Genomic DNA, 21,418 nt, shown 5'->3' with positions numbered 1-21,418 from the left:
GCCGGCGCCGCGGCTCACTGGGCTAATCCTCCGCCTGGCGGCGCCGGCACACCGGGTTCTAGTCCCGGTTGGGGCGCCGGATTCTGTCCCGGTTGCCCCTCTTCCGGGCCAGCTCTCTGCTGTGGCCCGGGAAGGCAGTGGAGGATGGCCCAGGTGCTTGGGCCCTGCACCCCATGGGAGACCAGGAAAAGCACCTGGCTCCTGGCTCCTGGCTCCTGCCATCGGATCAGCGCAGTGCGCCGGCCACAGCGCGCCGGCCGCGGCGGCCACTGGAGGGTGAACCAACGGCAAAGGAAGACCTTTCTCTCTGTCTCTCTCTCTCTCACTGTCCACTCTGCCTGTCAAAAAAAATAAATAAAAAAAAATAAAAAAATAAAAAAAATAAAAAAACACATGATACTACCATATACTTTCTTCAAAAAACTCAATCTAAATAGATTAAATGTAAAATAATTAAACAAATATGCCATGTAAGCACTAACGTAAAGAGCTAGAGTCGCTATATTAATATCATGCTAAGTAAACTTCAAGTTAAGAATGTCACATGGGATAAGAAGTAATATTGAATCATGTGAAGAGTCAGATCATCAATAAGACCTAAATGTGTGTGTGTGTAATAAGACAGCTTCAAAATACACAAAGAGAAAGAGACAAACAGAAACTTAGACACACTTGCACTTCTCTGTTTGTAATCCATATGAAAGACAGGAAATCAGTAAGGATACAAAAGATCTGAACCATGCTATTAATCAAATTAACCAAACTGACACTAATTGAACACTCCACCCAACAACAGCAGAATGCATGCACTTTTAAAGGCACAAGGGATATTCAATAAGATAGACCATAAAACAAACTTTAGCGAATGTTAAATAAATGAAATCAAACCAAGTATGTTCTCATGGCATATCAAAATACACTAGAAATACATGAAAGAAAGATAACTTTAAAAACCCCAATATGTTTGAAAATACAACAACACACTTACAAATAAACCATGGGTCAAAGAGGAAACCCAAAAGGAAAATTAGAAAATACTTTAAAGTGAATGAAAATAAAAATACAATATAATGAAATATAGTTGTTACAGGAAATTTATAGTATTATATGTGCTTATATTAGAAAATAAGAAGAGTCTCAATGATCTAAAATTTGCACCTTTAAAAACTAGGAACAGAAGAGCAACTTAAATCTAAGACAAAAGAAATGAAGGAAAGATAATAAAGTAAGAGTAGCAATCAATGAAACTGAAAAAGAAAAATAATTGAGGAAAACATCACCAGACACTGGCACTTTTAAAAATGTCAATAAAATTGGTCAACTTATGGCCAGAATGACCACAAAGAAAAAATGGAAATGATACAAATCAACAATATAAACTATGAAAGAGGGAAATGACTACTGACCCTACAGACATAAAACAGCAAGAGAATATTATGAGCAACTTAACTTCCATTAGCATACAACTTTGATGAAATGAACCAATTCCTTAAAAGATACAGCCTTCTAAAGTGCACTCAAAAAGAAACATATAACACACAATCCCACAATCATTATTAAATAAATATAATTAATAACTGAAAACCATTCAACAAAAAACACGTACACTAGGCCAAAATGGTAAATTCTACTTTACAAAGATTCCAGAAGCAAAAATTTCCAATTCTCTTCCAGAAAAAAGGACAAGTGAAGAAAAAATTGCCCATTTTGTTTTATTTTCTGGGCCCTAAAGCCAGGCAAAAAAGGAAATGTACAGACCAATAATCTTCATGAACTTAAATGCAGAAATCCTCACTAAAATATTAAAGAACTGACCAGCAATATGTGGAAAGAATAATAGCTAATGCTCATGTGGGATTTATCCAGCAATGTAGCACTACTTCAATATTTGAAATCTAGGCAATAAAATTCATCACATCTACAAAACAAAGAAGAAAGACCATACCATGCTCTCAATAGATGCTCTGTCTGAGGGATGCCAGGAAGCATATCATGAGACATTGAAAGAGCCTTGGGGAGAGGACTCCCTGTAGGAGAACCGAGGCCTTCCACCAGTGGCCAGCACCAGATTGCTGGCCATCCCCACTTGTCACACCTTGTAAGTGCATCCTGCAGCCTCAGCCAAGCTTTTAATGTCTTCAGCCTTGTCTGCTATCTGACTGCAAGCTCATAACAGACTCAGCAAAATCACCCAGACAAGCTGTTTCCAAATTCCTAGCTTATACAAACAATGAAAGACAATCAATTCCTATGTTGAGCCACTAACTTTTGGGGTGATTTTCCTATGCAGTATTAGACATTCAATAAAATAGAAGTGTAAATTTAAAAAATCTCAGGAAGATAACACCATATGTTGACAATATCAGATATTCTCTGGAATGTATGAACAGAACAAATGGTACTTACATACATTACTGGTTGAAATGTAAAGAGATACAACCACTTTGAAAAAGTTTTTTTCTAAAGTGAAGCAAATACACATTCACCATATACTTCATCAATTCTATAATGGATTAAAAGAATCGACAACACAGATCCTTAAAACTATTTGTACACAAATTGTGCACAGGAGCTTTCTTCCAGAGAGACTCAACTGAAAATGTCTACCAACTGGTTACTGGGTACACAAATTGTTGTACTTGCATATAATGGAATTCTTTTCAGCAATAAAAAGAAACAACTGACCCATACAGCAACACAGGTAAATCTTAAAAGCATTACTCTAAGTGGCCAATGGTCCAGCATCTCTCTGGGGTGGAAGGGCCTGAACTGGACAGATGTCTGTCAGTTAAGAAAGATCCACAGTCTCACTGACGTCCATAAAAGAGTGTTAACTGCTAAAGGACCAACAGTAGTCACTGTGCACTTGCTCCCCGTGTAGGACCTCTGTCCCTAATGAATTGTAATATGAGAATCAACAGCCAATTTTCTCCCCAAACTGTACTCTATATGTTGTGTGTGTGCGTGGGTGAAAATTGTTTAAGTCTATGCTTAGCATGGAGTTGGTCCTCCATATATAAAGTCATACTAAAATGAACCATAGTGAAGAAGGAGATGGGAGAGGGAGAGGGAGGTGGGATGGGACCTGGGGGGGGAGGCGGGTGTGGGGGAGGGAACCACCATATTCCTAAAATTGTATCTATGAAAAAATGAGTTCATTAAATAAAAACTAAAAAAACAAGAAGAAGAAGAAGAACCTTACTCCTAACCACCTCTGGGAGCCTGGGAGTTAAGCAATACCTGCCCAACTCTTTGCTCTGCACTTTACAAATAAATGCCAACTTTCCTTCAAAAAGAAAAAAAAGGAGGATCCACCATCTAAAAACTACTTTTCTGTAACATCTCCATCTTGTTCTCCCCCAATATTAGAACTCTTACTTTCATAGGTTAAGGCTTGGCTCCTTCCTGTAGAAAACAATGAGCTGGATTGTGAACACTCTGCTTGACTCTCCAGGCTGAATCCAAGATCAAAAGACCTACAAGAGGATAAAGGCTGGTGGAAATGAAGTAAATTCCACACCTCCATTTCCCTTCTCTGCCACAGTTTTGGGGAAAAGGTTTTCCACGGTGAGATACAGCAATCACCACAATGGCCTCTTTCCTTATTTTCCACGGATCCTGTCTGCTAGGGTCTGAACAGGATTTGGCCCCCAAACTCAGGCAGATGTTTAAACCACAAGGTCAGAAGTCAATTGTACCAACAAGGTGGAAACTTAATCAAATCTTGGGCGGTGGGCCTAGGGGAAGGTCCTTGGGTCATTGGGGGCATGCCCTCGGAAGCTAGTTTTTGTGAGAGGGTTGGTTATAAAAGCTTCAGTCAGCTCAGCCCTCTCTCTGCTTCCTAGCTCACCATGTGATTCTTCCTCCGCCCACACTCCATGCTCCACCACTTCTATCCTTATCCTAGGCAAAACCAATAGGGTCACCCAATCTTGATCCTGAACCTCTAAAACCATAAGCTAAATAAATATTTCCTCTTTATAGAGTTAGTTTTCCTGGTATTTTGTTGTAATAACAAAAAACTGAACACACTATCTCTCATCTCTTTGGAATAAGAAGTTAGTTGCCCTGGAAACCCATAGCATCAGAACTTCTCCTGCCAGAGTTTCCATACATGACCAGAAAGAAGGAATGCACAACTCCAGTGGGGGTAACACACAGATAGACTAAAATATATATGCATCCCTTATAGCTGCAGAGGGTGCAACCTGCATGACCAAACGCTATAGTGCTATGGCATCAAGAAAGAAGCCATCATATTGATGGAGCACATCAGATTCTGCGTTCAGGATTTACATGTACCATCTAATTTAATCTCCCTTACAACATCTTGAATACTATCACTGATAAGCACTTAGAAACTCTTATTAATACTCATTTTTCTGATAAAAATATTTTAAAGAACTTTTCTAAAGCATAGATATTGTCCATCAAATATCTGTTGCATGACCTTATAGCAAGGATGATGTAAAACTTTTCATCTATTTGCCCAGCTTGGATATTCATAACCGGCACCTTCAGATGATTCCCTAGTGTGGAATAAGTTTTGACTTGAAGGCAAGGATAATCATGGTTCTAGTCAGTAACTACCACAGCATCTGTCATGTCATAACCTCTGAACACATATATGAAACTTTCCAGGTCTACAACTTTGCATCTGTATGACCTTGAAAAAATGTTCCCCAATGTCTGGATTCCAGCAGCTCCATTTATAAAGTAAAGCAAGTACTTGCTACTGTAGAATTGATTAAAAAATAATAAATGGAAAAATGATTTATAAATTATAAGGTCCCATTCAACTGGACATTACTAATGTTGTAAAGGGAGGCAAGATTTCTTTTATGGGTCAGGCTGGGCAAATTCCAATAAAGTGAGGTTATCAGGCAGTAAACCCAAAAGCGGCAGTGTGCTGTAGCTCCTGCTGACCCAGCCTTCTCTCTTCTTTTCCCATGCACAGGCCAGACCCTCTGGACCTTCAGCAGACCAGCTTCCTTATAAAGGTATCCATTGCTATTACTGCAATATTCTCCTCCCACACCCAAACCTCTCATGGGTTTTCTCTCTCTTTTATAAATTTGTGAAATATTGAATTGAACTTGGATGAAACTCATCTCATATATATATATATATATATTCCCCCTCAACATTTCAAAGGGTTTTCAAGTGGCCAGTCAGAATTCACCAAATCTAGAATTGATCTAATCTTCTAGAATTGATCTAATCTTCTCAAGGTCCAGGTCATCTTCTTTGTTGATCATGCCATGACACAGACACACACACACACACACACACACACACACACATCTTGAATATATCATTCTCTTCTGAGTGTGCCTGCCCTCATTGGATATCCAGATTGTACCCCAGAGAAATACTCTGTGTTTGGTCTAGTTATAGAAAAGAATAAACCCAATAATTTCAAAATAGTTTCTAATAATCATCTTCTAAGTGCTTCCTACCAACTTCAAAGACATTTATGCAATTCTTTTCTTTTCCCCCAGAAACACTATTGCCCAAAGGCTCTCACGAATTAGATACCAAGAGATACATTCCTGCTGCCATTCCCCATCCTGGCTCTAAGCCTGTTGTGGCTTCTCAACATCTGAAAATACAGAACCAATTAATTATGAATGCTGCGGCTTGTCTGCCCCACATCTCACCTGACTCCCTGCTCTGTTGGAATTGCATCCCATAGTCAGAGGACTATCAATTTCAGAAAAATAAGGATCCTTGATATCGAACCTGAAGTTTCCTTCTGCAAGTCTCATCCTATTACTTCCACGGGCCACACTAAATAACTCCACTCCTTCACTGCCACACTCCCTCTCCAGAGATTTGCAGATTGTTACCATGGCTTTTCCTTCATCACTACTTAGCCCAGCCATATATATTTAATTCTTTTCATCTTTCATCATAAATCAGTTCCTTCAACTCTTAAATCAGCTCTCTGCTCTTCTCTGGACTGGTTCCAACTCTCCCAATTCACCTCCAATAACTGATATCCCTTCTGGGAGCTCCAGTTTCCTCTCTCCACAAATGAAATGAGAAGGGCCTGACACACATGCAAGTTCAAGGGTCAGGGGGATTGCACTGGATAATCTACTCGACATTGTTCAGGCCTCTCTGTGACACACTCAAGGTCCCAGGTCATGTATCCCCCTTACTGGAATGGGGAAGGTGTGTATGCAAGAAAACAGGACCCTCTCTATCCCATAAGTTATCATTCTATAGATCTCAGCCTTGGGGGTGCCAGGAGCAGATCTCAAAATGTTTACATCTCCATGGCACAAACTGAAGATGTGGGCAGTGTGGCAGTCTCCAAAAACGCACCCTTTCTGCAACTTGGGCTGTCCTAGGATGGCATATCACCAGCCACAGCAACTGCCCTCCTCCATGAACGGGTGATCTGGGGAATTGCCCCATGCTTTGAAAGGCTGACCCCACTCATGAATTCACAACAATACACAAAAACATAAGCATGCCATGCATTACAAGGCATCACAGACATCCCTTTGTCCTCGCAGACAGCCTAAACCACAGTAATACAAAGGTTTCACTTTGTTTTAAGTGGCTTCTTTTCCATTTTTACCATTCCCTCACCAGGGTCCTACTCAGACTTAGGAAGATATCTTCTGTTTGAGACACATGGGCTGCTCCAGGCCTCTCATAAGAAGGGGTGGCAGAACAACAATCCCTTCGTTTCCCCTGCACATAAAAAACCCCACCAGCATGATGGTGCTCCTCTAGCCCAGTCTGCTGGTCATTCTGGTAGAAGCAAGAATAAGTAAGCTGAGATGTGCCTTTTTCCCTTTGTATAATTGAAGAGCCTGTGTCAAAGAGTCAAATGCCCTTTCTATAAATCAAAGCCTATATAAAAAGAAAAAAAAAACATTTCTCCAAACATGATGAATAGCAAAATCAATCCAGAAGGCAGAACGTAAGCTTGAATTTTCATACAAGAAAATAAGTGGAACCACAATGATACATGTTGCACCAAATATGGAACATGATATAGCAGGGTGTTTCCACTCCATGAGAGACCTGCAGTGGAGACTATCTGAATTAGATGGAGGAGGCAGTGGTAAGGTAAGAAGCTAGTCCTGCATGGCCAGCTGCCTAACTGCAGCCAGCATATGTCCACAGAGACAGGAAAGACCATCCTGTTCCAAGTGTGATCACCACAAGGCCCCAAGTGCTTTTCAATAAGCTGCCTCTCTGGAGGTCATAGCGAGCTCATCCAATTACACTTAGTGTCTTATTTGATCCCATCAATAATCATTTGATCCCAATCTTGCTGATAAATGCCTGGCCAAAATTTCTAGTTTTTTAATGGCAGAAGCCTGGCTCTTTCTGAGACCCTTGTTGCTAGATATGTCAAATGATGCAGAAGGACTTGGTCCAGCTGCCAAATGGGCTGTGCTGCCGAGGGAGGACTTGGGATGTGCACAAAACTTCCCTACGGCCAGAGCAGCTGTTGGAGAACATGAAGCTACACTACCCACAACCCACAGAAGCTTCAATTCCTTATCTAAAGCTGAACTGGAGTACATTCTCCAAACACATCAAGCATAGAACATTCAGAGACATTCACTAACAGCTTCATGAAACCTGCCTGTTTACAGTGTACAAATTTGCAGTTACACAAGAGATCTCTTTTGCCTGTCACCAATATCCAGCAACAGTTCATACAGACCAGGGGGAGCTATAGTTTTTAAGAACAGGTGATGGGGAAGCCCCAGAGGTGCTCATAGATGTGAATGTGGTAGAAAATACACATTTCCAAACAAATCACTTTTATATTCACTACATAAACATTGAGCACGGAAATAGAATGCTGCATGGATAAACAACAGAAGCCAAGATGACATTAAAGCCCAGCTGTTCTTTACAAAAGTATCTGCGGTGGGACAACCATATCCATCTCCCATCTCAGTTCACAGAAGGCAACCACCAAACTCATCAGATTCTGACTGTTAATATGGACTGAATAAATTCCAGCATTGAACACAAGGGGTCATTTTAGGCACCAATGCCACTCATGCTAATGCTGAGATACACACCCACACTGTTTTCCTTGGGGATTCCATACCCATATGTTTTCTGTGCAATGACTAGGAAGCTCCAGCTTTGAATTTCCCCATTACTCAAGAGAACTCGGTGTAGGGGAATATATGCATGTTGGGACAGCCATGAGAGATACTTGTAGCTCTACAATAGGCTTTTTCCCCATGCTTTCCATCCAATTAATATCAGACATAGTAACCAGTGAAGCATAAGAACTTCATTTATTTTTGACGATGAGAGTGATAGAAAATAAGCTGGGTATGCTCAATGGAATTAGTGTAGGCTTTAAAAAAGCACGACTTCTTTTCTGTGCTTTTTTCATTCATTTTACACTGTATATTTTATTCACAAGTAGTCATACAAGAGAAACATCCATTCAAAACCATCTGGTTTTACAGTCAAAGGATTCTCTGGAAAGAGTTAGAAATAAGTGCCTACACACACACACACACACACACACACACACCACAATGAATGTGGGAAGAAATGAGGGAATAAAAGAAACTGAAACCTTATTTCAGGAGTCTCCAGCAGAGAGATCTGCAGAGAAGCAGGCCTGCCAGAGACTCTCACCTTATCACAGAGTGCGGCTGCTGCAGACATCAGAGGGGAAAGGGGAGGGGGAGAAGGAAGGCAGGGACACCAGTTATTGACTCTCCCTGGCTGGACAGTGACTTCCCCATGGCATGAACATCCTGGCAACTTTCCTTCCTCTCCACACCACCCTCTCATCCCCTGCTCTTGAGTTCCTCTGGGGGCTCTCCCAACCCCATCCCAGAGGAAGAATCAGAGTCTGAGAGGTAGGAATGGGTGGCAGAATGAATTAATAAAGAGGCAGGACCTGGGCAAGCCAACAGTTGGGGGTAGAGATGCCCTGGGGAGGGGGCATGGGATTCAGCAAAATGATGGGGATCTCTATATTCCCAGAGAACATGTACCAGATTCCCCAACTGCCAGGAAGAGGAATGAGGGGAAGGAAGAAGGGAAGTGATGTTTAGTCTACAGCAAAGTTAGAACTTAGAAGTAACAGGGGCATTGCAATAACCCCAGAGTCCCAGGAGGAAGGGCACCCAATTTTGGCAGGGGCCGTGTATAAGTGGTAGAAGGCGGCAGTTCACCAGGAACAGGAAACTTTTCTCCCAACTTGGTTGTTAAAGAGCTCTTTATGGAGTGACTGCACTCAGGAGGAAATAAGAAAACACAACCTGACTGGGGAGGGAGGCCCCGGGAAGGAGGAAGGCGGCTGAGAACCAGAAGCTGAGGTTTGGAAAGGGGGCCGAGGTGGGGGCTGGTTAATACTGGCTGTACACGGATGTGACTAGAACTCCAACCCCCCCCCCTCCCCTCGCCCCCGACAAGCTCGGCGGGAGCTGCTTACCGGCGCCGAGGATCTGGAAGAGAAGGCGTGGCTGGGAGGCGCGGATGGCCGCAGACAGCCTTCCCTCTCGGCCCCCTTCCGACGCCTTTTTCTCGGGCATCAGACGGACTCTCAGCCGCCCCTCGCCGTGGCGAATCCACCAGCTGAACAGCTCGCTGAGGTTGAACTGGAGCAGCCCGGCGGCCGCCTCCTCGGGAGGTCCCAGGCAGCCCTCCAGGATCGCCTCCTCGCTCAGCTCCAGCACCAGCTGCTTGGCGCGCCGGAGCTTGCGCACAGAGCCGCCCTTCAGCACCCTGGACAGCGTCGGGGACGCGGGCGCCCAGGACACCCCAGGCGGCGGTCCCAGCAGCCTGAGCAGCGGGGCGCAGTCAAGGGCCAGCGAGCCGTGCTCCTCCGCCTGGCCAGCCCTTGGCTCCGGGGGGGACGGCGGAGGCGACGGCGGCGGCAGCAGCAGGTCTCGGGCGTAGACGCGGAAGAGCGAGGGCACGACGAAGTCCACCGCCAGGCTCTTCCTCTGTAGGCGCGAGTAGCTGAGCGGCTCCCGGGGCTGCAGAGGTGGACCCACGGCCGGAGAGCCCGCGCGCTGGCCGACCGCGGCCCCGGAGCTAGAAGCGGCCGCCGAGAGCAGCGGCGGTAGCAGCCACAGGAGCCCGATGGCTCGCATCCCGCCGGAGGGCTGAGTGCTCCTCTCCCCCACTCGAGGGCCCAGCTCGCCCTTCCCTTCTTCCCACGCAGTACTAGGTCCTGAAGGGCTCCTTCCACCTGACCTCTGGGGATTCTCCTGCTTTCCCCCGACTGCAAGCAGGCGAACAGGGGCCTGGGTGAATCGCAGCTGGGCGTCTGGGGCGAGTTCAGAGATTCCGAAGCACGCGGGGCTCAACAGCAGGGACCCTATGCCCCCTGCTCGCCGCGCCCCAGAGCTCCAGCAGCTCCGACGGCTGAGTTGGCGGCGAAGGGTACCGTCCCAGGCTGCCCGCACGGCCGGAGCCGGGGTCGGTCGGCTCTCGGGCGGCCTCCAGTCCGCAACTTCACAGGCTGGGAACAGCGGCTCCGAGAGGGTGCCGCTGTCCTGGCCGCCTCCTGCGTTCCCGGCGGCGCCCCAGACCCTGAGCTCCTCTGCGCAGACTGGCCGACGTTGAGGGCGGGGGCTGCTTCCTAGCGCGTGGCCAGGCGACCCTCGGCCGCAGGAAGCCTTTGCCGTGCGCTGCCCGCAGAACTTGTTAAGCGCTGGCCCCGGCGCCCCCGCTGCGGAGCGGGGCTCAGCCGCCGCCTAGCAAGTTTGCAGCACCCGCGCTCTCGCTTGCGCCTTGGCTGCGCGGAGTTCGCAGGCACCGGAGCGGCCCCGGCGGCAGCAGCCAAGGGAAAAGCATTCAGGGCAGGAGAGCCCCAAGCTTCGCTGCCCTCTGCTCGCCCCTCGGCCGCGCCCGCGGCGTGGGGTAGGAGACCAGAGGGCAGCCAGAAGGCGCCTCGGTGCTCCGCGACACTCCGGACCGCGGCGGCGGGAAGTGCCAGCTGCTACGGCCGCTGCCGCCCCCTGAGCCGCTGGATCGCATCTGCCCGGGCGCCCGCCACTCGCAGCTGGCCGAGCCGCGAGCGCGCGCCGGGAGGGGGCGGGGCTCGCGCGCCAACTCCGCGCCGCGGCCCGGCCCGCGCAGGCCCGCCCCGCCCCGCCCGCACCCGCCAGCCAATGGCGCAGCGAGGCCGGCTCCTATGCAAATCTGCAGAGGCCTCGGCGTTCATTGAGAAAAGCACACAGTCCGCCCCGCCCCCCGGCCTTCCCTCCTCCAGGTTCCCCGCCCTACTTCTCCGCTGTGCGAATGCCTGCGGGTGGTGGACAAATGGGAGACTTGGAAGAGGCCTTTGCGATCAAGCACGCTCTCTGATTATGCGCGTGAGAGCTTAAACGGGTCCGACTTCAGAAAATCGGGTTCCGGAATAAAACTGAAGGACAAGGACGGGGTTAGGGAGGAGGTTGGGAGGAATGACAGCCGAATCTGAAAACAGCTTGTATGAGCACCCGGAGACAGAATCCTCCCTGGCCCTGGCGCGATTTGGGCGCTTTCCCGGGAGCCTGCTGCTCCCGCGATCCACGCGGGAAAAGTTGAAGGCGGCGGAGGGCAGAGCCGCTGCCTCTCAGCATTATTCTTCAACCACAGCAAGCAGGCACGTTTTAGACCTCTCGCTAGTCACCCCGTTTTCTCAGAACGGTGTCTGAACGTACACCACTTCCTGAGGACCCTGCAAGGGGAATACCTTTTTGTGTGTATTTATTTGAGAGGCAGAGAGATCTCCCGTCGGCGGGTTCACTCCCTAAACGCGGAGAGCCAGAAACAGCATCCCCGCTGTCCCCCGCGGGCGGCAGCAATCACCAGAACCATCACCTCTGCTGGCCCCGCAGAAGCACTGAGGAAGCCTGAGCCAGGAGCTGGAGCCAACACAGGCTCCCATCCGGGACTCTGGCATCTTAACCACTAGGCTCCATAGGTAAATATTGCTAATTTCAGTCTTACAGAAGAGAAAATGTGCTCATGGAAACTGACTTTTCCTGGGTCACAGGGTCCTATGCGGCTCCCAAGCCCTTCCTTGTGCACTGTTAGCCACCACTCTGCCATATGCCTCTATAAATAACAGGCAAGAGAGATCCAGGGGTGACTTTGCTGGAGGAGTAAGGACCAGGTATCCTTGTTCATGGCCTTGGGGGTGAGAGCTGGGAACCCCAGCCCGGCCTTGCACCTCTGGTCTCCCTCTCCTTTTGTCTCTCCCGGAACGACGCAATAAGGGCTGTTTTTATAACAAGCAGTTCATTAGACCCACGGACAAATCTGTAACCTTTGGTTCCCACCAATCCCTCAGTTCCTTCTCCTCAAAGGTTGATTGGCAGCCCCTGCGCTGTCACAGCCTGGCAGGAGTCTGAGCCGTCTCCACACCTGGAGCAGGATGTGGAGTTGACCCTCCCTCACTGAGCTCCTGGGGGCTGCTGGACCCGGCTGATGGCCCCACAGGAGGTGGTGCCAGGTGCAACCCCCGCTTTCCCAAGGGCTAGGCTCTTTCCTGCATTGTGGCATCACCTTTAACAAGCGCAGGGGCTAACAACAAAGCGATATTGATTTTTGGAATGACTTGCTTCCAGCTCTATGTTTGCAACTCATTTAATTTGACAGGCATTGGGCCTCTCCCTGCAACTCAGACTGGATACGTTTGAGTTTACAAGTTTAAGGGCAAAGACTTATCTGATCCAAGGAGAAGAAAAGACTCCTATATTGGTAGCGGAAGGAGAGGAGAGAGGGAAAGCAAGGCGGGCAGAATAGGATAAGGTATGGAGGTTAATAATTTTTTAGTATGGCATATGTATATTTGGATTTTCATCAATTGTGTTGGTGTGCACACTGGTAGAAAAGTTCTTTTATATTTGAAATATGAAAGAGAATAAAATGCCACCTCATTTGCTCCCCATTCCTTAATTCTCTGTAATTTCATGTCCAAAGGTAAAGAAGACTCCCCTGATTTGTCAATAACTATGAATCAATCGTTTTCCTCAATCAATGGCCACTAGGGGGCTGCAGAGACTTGAAACCACAGATGAGCTGCCAGGGTTTAATCCCCACACTTTGCACCTCATGAACACAGGAGTTTCAGTTAATTTTCATGCTCTTATAAATTCAAACTTCTCCCATGGAAGCACAAGAGACTCTCCCTTTACATTAAATCACATGAAATCTCAAAAAAAGTTTCCTCTTGGTTGATTTTAGATAAGAAGCAAGCATGAACATTGAATATCTACTGACACTAAACCCATGTATCTATAGTTGGTGCCTCACATCACACAGCAGCCTTCTAGAGGAAAATGTATATTATTATTTCCACTGCAGAGACAAGAGCTAAGGCTCAGAGAGGCAAAGTAATGTGACCAACATCAAACAGTAATTAAATAAGAGTTGGAACTCAAACTGGTGATTCTTTTTCTCCAAAATTTATACATCCCGCTGGGACAAATTAGGCCTACAACTCTAATCTTGACATCTCTCTCTTATATCATCACCCCCAAGAGGGTGGGTGATGGGAAAGTAGAGTTAAGAGCAAGTACAAGAAATAAAGACAGAAAGATAAAAATATGAGTATTGATAGCTCACGTGTCTTGTGTTCTTATTATGGGCCAGCATATTTCAAAACTTTCTCATAAAGTGACTATATTTATGCTACAAATCACAAATGGAAGCCCAAGGAGGTTGACTTCTCAACAAAAAGGCTGTACAGGAAACATGATCTGCTACATGATTTGAACCTGAATGAATGACAAAGAAGTCTATACTCTTAACCCCTGGGTGACTTCACAAGAGAGAAAGTGGAAGCAGTGAGGTAGACAGACTATGGTGGTCGGAGAAAGAAGCTGAAATCAGAGGGGGTACAAAAAATAATGGAAAGTAGAATTAAAAGATTAGTTTATTTTGATGCAATTTTTTTTCAAAATTCATACCCAATTTTTCATAATATGTATTTTTCATGAACTTCTAGCAGATCCTTCATATAGAAGGTGGAGGTAGCAAAGAAGACAGACATGGATGCTAGAAGACAGTTAAGTGAGGTAGGCAGCTCTGTGTCACCTTGCAGCTGACTTGTGCCATTGAGTTGTGGGAAGAAGAAAGAGACTAGGTCACATACCAAGAGAACAGGAGCCCAAGGAGGACTCTGAGACCACCAAGACCCTCCACGGGAAGTTCCCAATTTCTGGAAATGGAGAAGTGGATAGACAACTCAGTCCAGGAGGGGTTTGCATTCTCTATCAGGGGAGCAATAATAGAAATGGTATTTCAAATCCAGGCTGTGAGATTTAAGGCAAAACACACTTCATAACATCTGATGGGCACCTATAGGATTGAGTCAGCAGTCAGTCAGTGAACAAAGATTCCTTGAGCACCTAAAATATACAGGATGCTGTTCTGTGTCCCAGGAATATTGCCCTGAGCAAATTAAATAGCTTCTTTCACCTCAAAAAGATTACATTGCAGTAGCGGAACACAGACAATAGACAAGCAGGCATCTGAGGTATTTCAAGATGATAATAAGTGACATGAAAAATAGAAAATAGAGCCATGCAGTAGATGATGACTTGGGGCAGGAGGTGGGGGTGCCTTGGCTCTGGCTAAATAGTCTGAGAAGACCTGTTAGAGGAGGTTAAATTGGACATGAGTTCTGAATGGTGAGGAGGAAACCATGCAAAGATTTTTAGGGAAGGATGTTCTAAGCAAAAGTGTATCAAGTGCAAAGGCCCTGAGATGAGAACAAGTTTGTGCATCCTGGAGCATACTGAATGGTGGATGTAAGGTAAGAGGGTGGCAGAGTCCATGTCATTTAGGGCTGCATGAGCCACAGTAAAAAGTTAAGACTTTGTTTTGACTGTGACAAGATTACATGGATGGTTCAATACAGGAGGTTTGAGTTCTGACTGATGCTTAAGACCTGCACTGTCCAACATGGTAGGCACCAGCTTTAATTGGCCATCAGACACTTGAAATGCACCCAATCGAAATCAAAATGTGCCGCAAGTGAATAACAGACCATATTTCAAATATTTAGCATGAAAAAAATACACAAAATCTCTCATTAGTAATTTTTCATATTGATTACATGTTTAAATGACTTGGGGGCCAGCATTGTATAGCAGTGGGTTAAGCTGCCACCTGCAGCGCTGGCATCCCAGATGGGTGCCAGTTCAAGCCCCAATGGCTCTACTTCTGATCCAGTTCCTTACTAATGTGCCTAAGAAAGCAGCAGAGAATGGCCAGAGTGCTTGGGCCCCTGCCATTCATGGGAAGACTCAAACAAGGTCCAGGCTCCTGGCTTTGGCCTGGCCCAGCCCTAGCCATTGTGTTTTTTGGGAGAGTGAATCAGCAAATGAAAAAAAATCTCTTGGCTCTCTCTCTATAACTCTTCCTTTCAGATAAATAAATAAATCTTTTATAAAAAGAAAAAATAATATTTTGGATATACTGAACTAAAAATATGTATTATTAAAATTAGTTTCAGTTTATTAAAGTCAATTTTACTTTTTAATATAGCTATTGAAATATGGTTCTGGTCGTGGGCAAGATCTGAACCTCTTGGACCTTATCCCATTCTGACAAAGTTGTGAGAATTAAATACTACAGAAAATGTACTTACTGCTAAGACATTTGGAAACCCACAGCTGGAGTAGTTTAGCCTGGGCCAACAGCAAGAAATGGAACCCAGAAGAAATATTCCAGTAAATCATGGATTTGTGTTTGGAAAACAGGATTTCAAATGATAGCCTTGTTTCTCTGAGGCTCATGAACTTGGGAAAAGCCTTGGTTTGTCTGGGCTTATATTATCAAGTCAAAAGAAAAGACTAGGTAAGGTCTTCAAGACACAAGTGTAAAATCCTGCATGAGATTCTTCAAGTGGCCTAAAGACCTCATTCAAAATGTGGTCAGAGTTGGCAGGCTTGGCCCTCCTTTGGTATTCTCAGGGAAGTGGCTCTAGGATCCCAGTGGATATCAAAATCTGCAGATGGTCAATTCTTTGTATAAAGTTATGCGATGCTTGCATAGAGCCTATCCATACCATCTAGTATACTTTCCATCATCTCTAAATTACTGATGAAGTCTAATACAATGGAAATGCTGTGTAAATATTGTGAGATTGTGTAGTTTAGGGAATAGGCCTAACTACCTAGCACACAAACAAGAAGTAAAATAAAGTTCAAACAATGAGTGTTGGAGAGAAGTGGAGGACCTGTGAAACCACGGGAGGCTGCAGCAGTTGTGCCCACACAGTACCTCCTTCTAAACTCAGCAGGCACAGAGAATTCAAGTTTTACCTTTCAGAACTTTCTAGAATTAAAAATATTTTTTTTTAAATCTTCAGTTGGTTGAATCCAAAGATGCAGAACCCATGGATACAGAGGGTTGACTCTATTCCACTCTTTCAGGGGAACCAGGAACAGTGGCTGGATTTAATGATGGACAGAGGGAAAATAAAACAAAGATTCCTTTAAAATATGCCCCTGCTACTGAGCTCTGAACCCACAACCTGCACTTGTTAACCAGTTGTACCTGATATATCTTCTAACAATCACCACACTAAGAGGACAACAGTTCTAGCCATTAAATATTAAATAATAATCTAATCATTGTTTGTTAAGCACCAACTATATGCTTAGTTTTGCATGATGTTCCAGGGGGGAGATATTGTGGCAAATAAAACGGTCCAGGCTCCTGCTATCATGGGGCCTTGATAAAATTCAATGAAAAAAAAAAAACAAATATAAATTGAACCCATGCCTATGCTACCACTAAGCAACAATTACAAATATAAGGAAACTGAAAAAAAAAAAAAACCACTAAATAAATAGACTTACTGGGTGGCAGAATTACAAGTGTTTTTTCCCTTTCTTTTTTCAAATGACTTAATAGTTGTATGTAACAGCTAATACTAGTACATAACTTCCATAAAGAAAAAGTTGCAGTCAGGGGCTGGTATTGTGGCACAGTTGGTCAAGTTACTGCTTGAGACAATGGCATCTGATATTTAAGTGCCTGGTTCAAGTTCCAGCTGTTCCACTTCCAATCCACCTTCTTGCTAATGTGCCTAGGAAAGCAATGGATGATGGCCCAAGAACTTGGATTCTTGCTACCTATGTAAGGACCAGGATGGAGTTCCTGGTCCTGGACTTCAGCCTGGTCCAGACCTGGCTGTTGTGACCATTTGGAGGACTGAACCAGCAGATAGAAGGTCTCTCTCTTGCTCTCTCTCCCTCTCTCTTTCTTCTCTCTCTCTCTATCTCTCTGTCTCTCTCTCTCTCTTTCCCTCTCCCACCCACCCCGCTCTCTGGCATTCAAATAAATAAATAAATAAATCTTTGAACTAAACAAGAAAATGCATCAGTTAGGGTAGCTAGCTTATGTTGTAATAACAACCATAGAAACCTCCAAACCTCACTAACCTAAAAACAATGACAAACATTTTCCTCACCATCCATGTGCACTCCAGGCAAGCAGAGGGCTCTGATCATCATGCCACTTAGGGTCTAGGCTGTAGGGGCAGCTTGCCTGTAAACTACCAACAAGTATACACTCCAGCCTGGAAAAGGCATATGTCACCTCTAATAACCACTCTGGCTAGAAATACTCCTATGATCACAGCCTGTCACAACAGGGCCTACACAGGTGGAGAGTCAGAAATAGCTGGAAATACAGCCTTACTGATCCCCAAGGAAGTGGAAGGCCTGCAAATGTTGCATTAGATGACTTAGACTAGGAAGGGTCCAGAGGATTAGATTTACCCGGAGGAAAACTGGCCTTAACTCCCCAGGATCACAGTCAAGCTGAGTAGACCAACCACTTCCAGAAGGTGCAACTTCTCTTGCACTTGCTTCCAGTCTACCCGTCCATCTCCCACCATTGCATCTATCTCCCACCATTGCTGTAGCAACAGGAGAGCTCCAGCTGCTCTTGTTCCTCCTAAGGATGACACAGAGGCAGCACAGACACAGAAGAAAGCCTTTCCCAAACACGAAAGAGTGACAGCTCTCTCCTGTAAACTATAAACAGCCTCACATCTACAGAAGAGAAGGGAAACAACAAGCGAGATAAAAGCAAACTGTGCTCACCACTGTGTATCTCACAACAATCCCTGTGTTTACAAAGCACAGTACATTAGGGAAGAAGGGCGGGAGCTATTACTGTAAACTAACAAGTGTTGGTCTTATCGCCTGCTGCTATCCTAATGTGTTCTTGCCTTTTTAAATATCCTTTTTGGCTCAGGAAGATGAAAGGAAACTTTTGGGGTAATTTGGTTATCTGTAGCCTTCGTGAAACCAATGCACAGTATACATTCTATTTAGTTCTTTCTGACGTTCAGGCAAGATGTGTTAGTGCTCTGGCCTGTGACTTCTAGTGGCATCAAGAAGGCTTTGGTGCCTTATAGCTTAGTCCTGTCTACATGATGGATCAGATTGACCATGAGTGAGTCAATCTCTGAGCAATGGATTACATCCCATTGACCTGCTCCAGTTGTCTTAATGATCAAATAAAAGACAACTCCCAGGGCCAGCCTTATCTGATCCATCACTTCACATCTGTATTGTCCTGCTTGGATTTTTGTCCTTGACTTCCTTTCTTATCCAGACTCTAGGATAACTAAGCCCTGACCAGGTTCAGAGACCAGCCTTGGTTCTATTTAGGGGGATTGAAGATCAAATGGCTCAGCATCAACTCACTCTCATATTAACCCTCCTTTCACTTTGAATCCAATTTCTAATAAATGGAGTTAATTCTATTTTGTCTTGCCTTTATGACCAAGCCCACCTCATCCCTAATTGCTTAAAGAGGTGTTTCTTAGTCTTGTTCCTACAGGACCTTCCCCCAGCAATACCCTCCCTCTGAGGTCTGCTCTCCAGTAACCAGCTTGCCCATGCCAATCCTGTGTGTACACTGCTCCCATGGCTCTCTCCTGGTGATAGAAACTAGAGATGCCCATCTGTCTTCCCTTTCCCACTTTGGATTGTGCCTACAGCTAGTGGGGACAGTGCTAATTACCAGGGCACCCCAGGCTATGGCTGATTACAGCAGAGGTGAACACCTGATTCCAATCCATATGGCTAGAACACTTGAAGCCAATCCATATGGCTAGATTGAACCATTCAGCCTTTCTCTCCCGAATTTGAACTAGGCAGCAGAGACTTGGTGGAGCTCTGAGTCATGTTAATAGTGGAGCACAAAATTGCCCCCTCTCCATAGGTCAGAGGGTTTCTGTGATATTATAAGGAACACCCCACTTTTGGGAGAAAATTTGAGATAGGCTTTGTTCTTGGAAACTCTTACCTTTTTCCTCTCACTCACCCCTCCTTGGTGGTTCTGATTATCAAACATACATAATGGGGCTGGCGCTGTGGTACAGTGGGTAAAGCTGCCACCTGCAGTGCCAGCATCCCATATGGGTACTGATTGGAGTCCTGGCTGCTCCACTTCTGATCCAGCTCTCTGCTATGGCCTAGGAAAGCAGTGGAAGATGGACCTCCACATGGGAGACCCAGAAGAAGCTCCTGGTTCCAGGCTTTGGCTCTTTGCAGCTCCAGCCATTGCAACCATTTGGGGAGTGAATCAGCAGATGGAAGACTTCTCTCTTTCTGTCTCTGCCTCTCTGTAACTCTGCCTTTCAAATAAATAAATAAGTCTTTTAAAAAAACTGATAAATACTAATTTTAGGAAATTCAGAAAATTCAAAAATGTATTCAAAAGGAAGTTTAAATAACCCACACTCTCACCACCCAAAACTAATAACTTGAAATTCTGGTATATTTCCTTCCAGTATTGTTTTAAATTAGTATGATTTGGTTCATGCAAAGTTATATCCTGTGCTATTTTTTAAAATTTAACATTATGTTGTGAGCATTTTCCCATACCACAAGACATTCTAGGGATTTATGATTTTTAATGACTGCATAGAATTACAAGGTATAGATGTACCATAATTTGTTTAACCAATCTCTATTTTTGGACATGTGGGCTGTTTCTAAGTCTTTGCTGTTATAAATAATGCCACGACAAATATTCATGTCCATCAATCTTTGTCTATGACTCAGATTAATTCTATAGCTCACAAATCTCTGTTTGCATTTCAATTCATTTCTTTAGATCCTAAAGTTCCTTTTTAAAAATGTAATCACTAACACATGCATAAAATTGAAATGTTACAAAAGGTTATGCAGTGAGAAGCACATCTCTCTCCCTGGTCACCCAAGTTTATGTCTCCAGAGACAATAAATGTTATCCATTCTGTGGTATACACGCAGAACTGTTCTATGCATACAGGATCACATGGGAATAGGTCAGCTGTTCTCCAAGTGTGGCTGTGGACCCCAGGGCTCTTCAAGACCCATCCAGGGAGTCCACAGAATTAGATCCACTTTTATAATCAAACCAAAGCATTATTTACCTGTTTCACTTTTTAAACTTTTATTTAATAAATATAAATTTCCAAAGTACAGATTTTGGATTACAGTGGCTTTCCCCCCCATAACCTCCCTCCCACCCACAACCATCCCATCTCCCGCTCCCTCTCCCATCCCATTCATATCAAGATTCATTTACAATTATCTTTACATACAGAATATGAATTTAGTATATATTAAGTAAAGATTTCAACAATTTTCACCCACACAGAAACACAAAGTGTAAAGTACTGTTTGAGTACTAGTTATACTGTTAATTCACATAGTACAACACATTAAGGACAGAGATCCTACATGGGGATTAAGTGCACAGTGACTCCTGTTGTTGATTTAACAATTGACACTCTTGTTTATGGTATCAGGAATCACCCGAGGCTCTTGTCATGAGTTGCCAAGGCTATGGAAGCCTTTTGAGTTCACCAACTCTGATCTTATTTAGACAAGGTCATAGTCAAAGTGGAAGTTCTCTCCTCCCTTCAGAGAAAGGTACCTCCTTCATTGATGGGATCTCACTCACAGAGATCTTTCATTTAGGATGGATTATTTTTTTTTTTTTTTTTTTTTTTTTTTGCCAGAGTGTCTTGACTTTCCATGCCTGAAATACTCTTATGGGCTTTTTAGCCAGATCCGAATGCCTTAAGGGCTGATTCTGAGGCCAGATGTTGTTTAGGGCATTTGTCATTCTATGAGTCTGCTGTGTATCCTGCTTCCCATGTTGGATCATTCTCTCCTTTTTAATTCTATCAGTTAGTATTTACCTGCTTCACTTTTATTTTCTCACAGTTGCATAGTAGAGTTCTCTAGGGACTACATGACATATGATGACATCATCACTTTGACAGCTAATGGAATGTGTGCTTATATATTCTTGCCCAGAATTTTCTAAAATTCTAAAATTTCTAATAGTCTGCCTGTAATTTTTGAAACAATTTATTTTGTCAATAATATTTAAGCATGTAAAGACTTCTTGATATCAAAATGTTTGAGATCTCTTGGTATAAATCTTA

General features: G+C 44.6%; 1 protein-coding gene across 1 annotated transcript in view; it reads right to left on the bottom strand.

Moving 5' to 3' along the window:
- The window catches only part of ALK (ALK receptor tyrosine kinase), a 775,334-nt gene extending 764,315 nt beyond the window's left edge, over positions 1–11,019 (bottom strand). The window contains exon 1 of the mRNA XM_051843042.2: positions 9,443–11,019. Coding sequence (XP_051699002.1) covers positions 9,443–10,106 — 664 coding nt within the window. The 5' untranslated portion in view covers positions 10,107–11,019. The remainder of the gene's footprint in view (positions 1–9,442) is intronic.
- Between the last annotated feature and the right edge of the window lie 10,399 nt (positions 11,020–21,418).

Source organism: Oryctolagus cuniculus, chromosome 2 (genome assembly GCF_964237555.1).
Source record: "Oryctolagus cuniculus chromosome 2, mOryCun1.1, whole genome shotgun sequence".
Lineage (NCBI taxonomy): Eukaryota > Metazoa > Chordata > Mammalia > Lagomorpha > Leporidae > Oryctolagus > Oryctolagus cuniculus.
The sequence above is the reverse complement of the archived record's forward strand: the minus strand, read 5'-3'. Positions and strand labels throughout refer to the sequence as shown.